Raw genomic sequence first — 9211 nt, forward strand, 5'->3', positions numbered from 1 at the left:
TTCCCTATAGTAGACTCTTTAGACTAGACTTTTAAAGAGACTGACTCAGACTCCACTGAGTAATGAAGTAACACTCTGACGTTTTAGCACTCAACTAAGAACTATATTATTCACCTTGCACAGACACATCCGTTACACACAGAAACACACATTCAACCACACACACATATGAACGATACAGAGAAACACACTAGGAATGCAAAAATTCACTCTGATCCAACTCTAAGCTTAGTATATATTTTGATTAGAGTTTTGATAAGGGTTTTCAGTGTGACAACGGCAGACATAAATTCTCATGTTTACTTTTCAACACTGATGCACTCGGCTCCAGTCCAAAGACTGGCAGTCCCACAACTATCTAACAACTCCCACACACACACATACACACACACACAGCCTCACTCTCTCTTTCTCTCCTTACACACACAAACACAGAGCTGCACACAGGCTTCTACTGCCTTCTATTCTGGTGATCATAATTATTTGATGGCGGAGCTTCTGGTTTCTCAACCACGCTTTTGTACACACGATCTAGCTGTGAATAATTTAACATGGGGAGCCAGAAAGGTGGGTCCCTTAAAACAGCAGGTACAGTCAAACTCAAGAAGCAGGAAACACGGAAAGAGCTTTATCTTATCTAGTCTTCCACCCACTCCTTACACACAGCTTTTCAGTCGGGCTCTCATATCCCGTGCTTCCATCGAGTTGCATATCAATCCATTCTTTCATCCATCCATCCGTACATCCTTTCATCACACCAGGCACCACGGTGTCCAACTGATGTCAATTTGCCCCAGGTAAGGAGCTTTTTGGATGGACTGACACTTCCTCTGCGTCCCCTCCTCAATCAGTCACCATGGAGGAACTCCAGAGAAAACTGAATCAACGCTATGAAGGCACCAAGCCCAGAAAGGTGAGTCATTTATGGGACCACATTTGTTCAACTTGATGGGTTTTGAAGTACTTTTATAAATGCGCCTTGTTGAGGAAAATACAACATAAGTAAATTTAGGTACCAAGATTTCTGTTTAAATGGTTGTTATATGCAATAGTTTTACTATCAGTGGCATATTGACTTTACATTTTAGCACATAACTAGATGAAGCTGTTGAGGTTGAACATAGTTTTCTTTGTCTAAGTTCATGTGATGTTTTTAAACTGCAAACTGAAGGTGAGAATGAGACTGGATGTTAGCTTGTATGTTGACATGCTACAAATGTTTGTATGCACTTCTCTTGTCAGATCAAACAGCATTTTTTTCAACTCACAAATCCTCTTTTCTATGCTAGCAAGCAATACAAATTTATCTCCATATAGTACTTAACATGTCAATGCTTCCTCTCAGCAAAAACCTTTAGAGGAGTGGAGTAAAAACATGTCTCATTTAACTCAAAACCACAGGTCAGGTTCAAGCTGGCATCGTCCTACAGTGGTCGGGTCCTGAAGCACGTGTATGAGGATGGTCAGGAGCTGGACAGTCCAGAGGAGAAATACCCTCACAGCTTCGTCCACCGCAAGATCCCACCCAGTCACCTTGAGATGGAGCAGCTCTGTGGATTTGAGGATGCTCATGGGGACCAACAGGGTTGGTTGTTATCATTGTGTAACATCCTGTACTGACTGTCTTACTTAATATGCATGACTGCATTGAGGTTTGTTTGTTAGGGCTTGCGTGTAAGCAGGTAACCATGGAGACCAACAAAATCCGTACATTACATTTATATATGGTACTCCAGCCTATGCGGTGAAGTGGTTTGCATGAGATTGTTTTGGGCACGGTCGCCTGAGCATGTTTTTGCTTTACACTAATGAAAATGGCTATGCATTAGTGTGTTTACATTTACTGTGTGTGCATACAAAAACTGCCGGTGTGATTTCAAACATCTCAAGTAGCAAGTGTCACAGTAATCTTTATGATGTTTAAGGTGAACATCTCAAGATTACATTATACTGACAACAACATCAGCATGCTCTATATACAGTAAATACAGTATCCTTTTCCAGCCATTGTTTGTTTATTGATGGAGAAGTAGCCCATGCTGAGCTGAAACTGTTGGTTCTCTCATCCAGTTGTATAAGAAACACATTGTTTCTGCAGTGTTGATGCAGTCAGAATGGCAGCTAAAATAAAATATAGCTCACTATTAACCTCACAGTTAGCAAGCAAGGAATCATAGAGGCACATGCAAGACATCAATCAAACTGTGGAAATGCTCAAATATTGAGCTATGTTGGTATACTTGTTAAGATTTTTAAAATATAATTAGCATATAGTACAGTAAGACACAACATTTATTAGCTGGGATGCTATGCTGGCTAACACAGCTAGTCTGGGTTGTGACAATCAGGTAGGTAGAAACTGGTAACTGATAAATTATGAATGGGGTTGACTGATCACTGCAGTCCTCAGAGGACTAGCGTGACTGCCAAAAATAGTAAAAAGTATGTGCTGTTTGCGGATTAAACCAGAAGTTGAGTCTGAAATCTCTGGTACAGGTTCACACTCTACCTTGACATGAACATATTTTATTCTGTATCCAGGTGTCTATCCTCCAACAGGGCTCATTGCCCAGAGGATAAACGTGTACAGAGGAATGGGAAGCTACAAGCCTGCTGCAGGCAAGACTGACGAAGCAGATGGAGATGCCAAAGTAAGCAATGCAGCTCAATGGTTTTGATTCTTGCTGAAGTTTAATATTAATCAAAATGAGAGAGAGAAAATGATTCCCCAATAGAACTGTCAGTTTTCACTGTCTGAATGTGAAGTGGTAAGATGTGTCTTAATTGCCTTAATTAATTTGTTAGTGCAGTTCAAATGAACTGGAAAAATAATCTCTCAATTGTCGTGTTGTGTGTTAATTAAAATGCCCATCATGGCAACATATGGTTTATTTTATGTGATACTAAACTGAAACAGAACAGTATCATTAACATCCTGATGATAATTTATGTGTGTGCGAATTGCCCTTTTCAAATAGCAAACAAATGATCTTTTTCCTCACAATAGAGGTCTATTATCTGGTCAAAGAAGCAATATCCTAATTTTGACACCTGTGATAGATTTATGCTGATTGTGCCCTCTTTCCCTCTGTGCCCCATCTACCAGGGGTCCAGCCCTGACGTTGCACACCTGCACACCCCCAATGCCCAGTCTAACACAGGGCATGGGCCTCTCTGCACTGTTTGAGTTATAATGAGAGATTGAAATTTCAACATCTCTAAAAAAGATGAGGTTCATAAAAACTGTAACTGAGTTCATGTACTGCATCTATTTTTATTTAAAGGGTAACAAGATGGTTTTTTGATTTCCTCTCCACGAACTCTAATAGCTTAAAATCATATAATCAAATGAGCACAAAAATTGATGGGAAAATCAAATGGTGTCAGAGCCTTTTCTGTAGCTTCCCAGAATTCAGCATTTCCCCTCCTTATTCTGTTGTGTCTTCTTAGTCTGTTGAAAGTTTAAACAGAGTAAAACACATTTCAACATCATTGAATTTGAACTGTGCCTGACCACTTGATGTGATCCAGTGTGTGTCTGTGTTTATGTGCATGGTGGCATGTGAAGTTTATTGGATTCATGTATTTTATCTTTCCTGTAAGGCTCTTTGGATTATTTGTACTTTGTATTAATTTCAAGTGCAATTTAGCACTAAAGAAACATTGTCAGTTCAACGTGTACTTATTTATACATGCTATGCTAGAATTATTGTTTGCTATCTCAACAACACCTACAGAAGAAGTCTTTTAACACCTTAAATTATAATTAGGAGTTTGTGGCACTCTTTCAATGGTAAATTACTAATTTTGGAGCATAATCAGTATGCAGTGTCTCTTTGGACATACTTACATAAAAGGAATGATAATAAGAAAGTATCACAGCTTCTCGGAGAAAGAATTGGCTTTTATTTTTTAAACCCCACAGAGCATTGCACGTCTACATATGCTGAAAACCAAACAGAAACACCAAAATAAACATGTACACAATTATCAGCAAACACAAAGTAATTTGATAATTAATTCATGCAACTTTAGAACAGAATAAGTGATCAAGATTTAAAATAGAAAATGAGACAGATCCTTGGGTAATTAAAACATCAACTGCTGCTCAGAGAAAATGGTACAACAATTAAAGAGGAACAACAACACCAACAAAATTGTTCATCTGACAGGAGAAATACACTTTTACTGAGCTGCTGTGACAGTGGCTTCATTAGTGCAGCGTGCTGAGAGGGAGGTCAGCTACATTGCCTGCTGGCTCAGTGTCAGCTTCATTCTTTTATCCTCTAAACAAAGTCATGCTTGTCCTGGTGACCAAGGCCAGTATTTATCACATTTATCAGTGGATGACAGCAATCTGGAATTAGTGGGCATCATTGAAAGAATGGCACAGTGGTGCTAGAGGAGAACCCCTATTGTGCAAGGTCTATTGACTTCCTTGCTATACGCCTTTAGTGCTTTCCTCTGTCTGTTTTATAATAAGAGAGATTCACTGAAGCAAAATGTTCTTCATCTGTGTTTCATTTCTTGATGTTTTAACAGAAAGTAAATTTGGAAAAGTCAGAAATGCTGTTAGTGATTAGCAAAGATACCACTGAGTCCTTGGTGACAAAATGCTGCCCTTTATAGTACATATATTCAGAATCCAAATCAGTTTAATTAGCCAAGTATGCAAGCATACAAAGAATCTGTCTTGGTGTTTTCTCCCACAAATGCAACATAGAAGAATAAAGAATGAAAATATAGCAAAAGCAAAATCTATTTACAGAATAGAATTATAATAGTTGTGAAATGGGATATAAAACTTGAAATTAAATATTGACTGTGCAAAAGAAACATGGACTGTGCTATAGAGGAAGAAATGAAGGGTATGAAATATATGAAAGTGACAAGTGCAAAAATTAAATGTGACATGTGCAATAAATTATTAAATTATATAACAGCGGAGGTGGAATGCCATGTACGAAGTAAAGTCCAGTTTGATAATTTGAGTGACAAGTGCAAAGATTAAATGAGGGATGTAAAATGTAAAGTTCAGTTTGATAACAGTACAGTCCAGCTATTTAGTACAGAGCAACAGCTTCTGGAAAGAAGTTACTGTTTCTGCTGGTGGAGGTTTCTTATTGTACATTCCCATAACAAAAAAATAGTTATTAGTAATGTGCATTTCATCTCTGGACCAATGTGGTTGTTTTGTTCCCATGGATAACCGAATGTAGTGAAATGCAATAAGTAAATAAGTGCAATGAATGGATGAGGACATAAATAAATAAACATCAATAGATCCTATTTTTGCCAGTATCAAAGGGCTTCTCGGCATCTCTCCAGGCTCCAGATAATTGTGTTTGACAATCATGCAGATGAAAAATCTGTGTTAAAAGAGGAGTTAGAATCCTTTTTCTCCTCCACCAGATGCCTCAACAGACCAGAACACAGCATATGAAGCATGTTAGTTTTGCACAAGGAGTGTGACTCCTCAGCATGCGTTCAACTGGAAAACCTCTTCTCACCCACACATACTGTAAAGGCAACAGCTAGAAGTGGGCACACTCTCTCACAGTGTTGCTGGAATGAAATCTGGGAAATATAGGACATATCTAACACAAGCAGAGCATAATTAAAATACTTAATCTTGCATCTGGATGCACCAGATGTTGTCAATATTTTCTATTTTCTGTTTCCTTCAGTCCTCAGTTTTGGACTTTGGCAAGATAATCATCTACACCAGCAATCTGCGCATCATCAGAGCACCACCGAGGAAGCCTGAAGCTTTGCGGCACCATGTAGTGCCCCCTGTGGACTTGGAGGGATACCCAAAGGCCAGGGAGAGGGGGAGCAGGAGGAGGGCTAAAGCGCTTTGTACACAGGAGGGAGAGGAGAAGGAGGAGAAACAGATCAGCAACACAGACACCAAGGTAATGGTGCTTGGCCAAATTATTCTCAGTGGTGCAGTAGAGTTTTATTACCCCATCTCTGTTGCTTGGTACTCTCAATCTCACCATGTTACCCCCCCCCCTCCCCTCCCCTCTCTCTGCATATGTTTTCAGCCATCCTTTCCTGACTGTTTCTTTGCTTTTAAGAGACTGCAGGATTGTATGTGCAGCCATACTGTTGTTATTTGAAACTGTTAACAGAGGGGTGTTTGCTCTCATCTCACAATCTCCTCCGTGTTCCCTTGTATTGTCCACTTTATTTCTACCCCTTCTCTTTTCTGTTCCTCGTTCCCCCTCCCGCTGCAACAACCACCATCCCGTTGTCCTAGTGTTATCTGTCAACTGTGAACAGATACTGATGAGTCCACAGTTTTACTCTGCCCTTGCAGCATTTGCCTGCCACTTATCAGCCTGCAAGGATACCCGGCTCACTATTATTCCCTCCCTCTCACCTCCTTTGCTGATTACTGTTCTCTTCCTCGCACTCCCTCTATCCTTTTCTCACCTCTCTCGTTATTTTCTCATTTTCCTCTGCCTCTTGAAAAAAAAGTTCATTCTCAGCTTTTTTTTTTCCCCCCATTATTTAGCAATCTCACTGCTCTTTGTTACGTTCTTTCCTTTATCATGTTTTGCCTTTGTTTCTCAAACTTCAAAGTAGTTCATCTTTCGTTGTCTTTATTTCTAGCACACGGTTTTGATTTCTACTTTGCATGTATGCGCACAAATTCTGCATCTGTTTACCCCCTTTTCTACAGTCGCTACAACAGCTTATCATCACAATATAGCGAATCAATCACTTTATTGCAGCCATGTGGCTATCCAGTCGTGGACTATAATGACACACAACTATGTGTGTTTTTAACATGCTATTTGTAGAGCATTAAGTGGTCTGCTTGAATTGTGTAAGAGTCTTGAGTGGATTATTATTCCAACACTGTTACTGACTTTGAATGGCATCTAGTTTGTAGCACCTGAAGTATCAAAAAATTACACTTTTAACTTAAGCATCATATTTTTCCAGAATTATTGTCCTGTTTATTTAGGAAAATCTACAGATCTCATTGTGCAGAGCTTTCACTGTGAATCACGACATCCAGTCATTTGAAAGATTTAGATGCATGGTATTCTTATTGCACATCTCTTGTGATTATCCTCATGGTGTCAATAATCTACAAGCAGCTTCTTGTTATTGTAAATTTTGCATTAATAACCTGCTGGCTATAAAATCGACTGGCTGGTTCAACATAATCCTGCTACACAGCTACAACACTGGATTGAAAATAATATCTGAAAAAATCCTCTGTGTTGTTAATGTTGTTTATTGTTTGCCAGCAGGCAGGCCCGTTAAACTAAATAGCTGTGTTAATGCTGGCTGTTTATGAACATGGCTTAAGGTGTTGCAAGTTAATCAGTTTTGAAACAGTTGGTGTGTAAAAATGAGTAATATGTTAAAATGTTTAAAAACAGTTTCTCACACAAAGCAGATGTATTGTATCTTATTCAAAAGTAACAAATCCCAAACTAACCTCTAATGACTAATCAGATATTAGTATTCAATATAGCTGTGTGATACAGTTGATGTGATATCTAATATACATGGCTGACAAAACTTCCCCTCTCTGTGAACTTGCCCAACTTAACTCAAGCTCGATTCCTATGTTCGTTGCCCTTCTCACCCATTCCCATCTCTTCCTCCCCTTTTTACCCTTTGCTTCACCTCACAGTTCCTCTCTTTCACCTCCTCTTTCTCCTCCTCCTCTTCTCTCCTCTAATGTGTTTCTTCTGTCTCCAGGAGGCCGACAGCTGCCAGCATTGTGGCGGTTCAGGCTGCGCTCCATGCTCTCTGTGTCACGGTAGCAAGCTGTCCATGCTGGCCAACCGCTTCAATGAGTCCATCAGTGATCTGCGTTGCCAGGCCTGCTACCCCCATGGTCTGGAGAAATGCCAGTCCTGCTCCAGCAAATAGCAGCATTTGGCTGACATCCATGCTTGGCATACAGAGAGTGAATGAGAGAATGAGAGTGTGTAGCTATGAGTAAGAGTGTGTCCGATGCGCTATCGGTTTGTCAGAATTGTCTCAGCGGCAATATTGCTCTAATCCAAAATGTTCTTGGTGGGGTGTTTCGAAGCACTACTAGGAAACATAAGCCATCATTGGAAAGGGGAATTGTGACTGTGCAGCAGGCACAAAATCATAAAATACAATTACTGTGTGCAGTGAACATGGCTTGTGATAACACAAACACATAATCACTTTTTTGTTGTCACATTATTTTGCATCTGTGCCCCTCTCCTTGATAAAAACCTTGGTTCTACAACGGAGTTATCATTTAAATTAAAGTGATGCAAACATTTTGCATTCATTTTATCTACTGGTAAGCTGCCTTATTCCTATCTTCCTTCTCTGTTCGCCGGAGAGAATGAAGCCTTTTATATCTCAGCATGATGTACTGTATGAGGATAATTGATGCTTTCATTTTTTTTTGTTTCAAAAGAGAAGGAAAAGAGTCTGAGATGGAAAAAGAGAAAATGAAATACAGACCAAGTGAGAGATCAGAGTGAGCAAGACAAAAAGAGACTGTTTAATAAATGGTAACAGCATAAATGATGAGATTATAATTAAAGTGCACCCCACCATGACATGGATAAATGCACTACTGCTTTGAGAAAGGTGGTAGCGTGATGCAGAAGCAGTGTTTAGCCATGTGAATTCAAACTGACCGTAGCAACAACATTTTTACACCACATTTCAAGCCTACAGAGTATAAATATATCAATTTTGGGTGGACTATCACTTTAATAACTTTTCACTTGTGAAAGAGGTAAAGATGAGATAGAGATAAGAAGACAAAGGAGAACCATTAAATAGATGACAGCAGTACTGTAGGCCAGTTTAGGTGGTTAAATGATGTGATTATGAAGATGTTTTTTTAATTGATAGTTTCATTCTCAGGTTATTGCCATTCGAACTTGATTCAAAGCTTTATCCAGACAGTTTTGGTATATGAATGAAATAAAACACCTACTTAATTTTCAATGCCTCTTCTTTTGTTGTGCCTGACAACTGCTGGTTTAAAGTGTAGCTTGTGCTTTATTTATTTTGTTGTTATAAACACTGGATTATCATATGGCTCAGACTAAAGCAGGATGCATTGTATATTTCTTCATTTATTTCTGCACATCAACAGCCCCAACTGCCCATGAAGACTGAAATGGCAAGATTGAATGTAGCAAGTCTAGTTGACACAAAATAGTAAAGCTCATACACAGTCAGCTTA

General features: G+C 39.2%; 1 protein-coding gene across 1 annotated transcript; it reads left to right on the plus strand.

The window, feature by feature from the left end:
• The first annotated feature begins 502 nt into the window (after window positions 1-502).
• LOC137195026 (glutaredoxin domain-containing cysteine-rich protein 2) lies at window positions 503-8963 on the plus strand. The gene is made up of 5 exons (XM_067607105.1): window positions 503-913; window positions 1402-1585; window positions 2542-2651; window positions 5688-5915; window positions 7726-8963. Exons 1-5 carry the CDS (start codon window positions 857-859, stop codon window positions 7897-7899), a joined length of 753 nt encoding a protein of 250 aa, XP_067463206.1. The 5' UTR covers window positions 503-856; the 3' UTR covers window positions 7900-8963.
• The last annotated feature ends 248 nt before the right edge of the window (window positions 8964-9211 follow it).

The sequence above is a fragment of the Thunnus thynnus genome, chromosome 13, assembly GCF_963924715.1.
Source record: "Thunnus thynnus chromosome 13, fThuThy2.1, whole genome shotgun sequence".
Classification (NCBI taxonomy): domain Eukaryota; kingdom Metazoa; phylum Chordata; class Actinopteri; order Scombriformes; family Scombridae; genus Thunnus; species Thunnus thynnus.

Coding starts and splice junctions, on each gene's coding strand:
- LOC137195026 (XM_067607105.1), top strand. CDS start 857: ATGGAGGAACTCCAGAGAAAACTGAATCAACGCTATGAAGGCACCAAG. Junction 914..1,401: donor AAGGCACCAAGCCCAGAAAG/GTGAGTCATTTA, acceptor TCAAAACCACAG/GTCAGGTTCAAGCTGGCATC. Junction 2,652..5,687: donor AAGCAGATGGAGATGCCAAA/GTAAGCAATGCA, acceptor TGTTTCCTTCAG/TCCTCAGTTTTGGACTTTGG.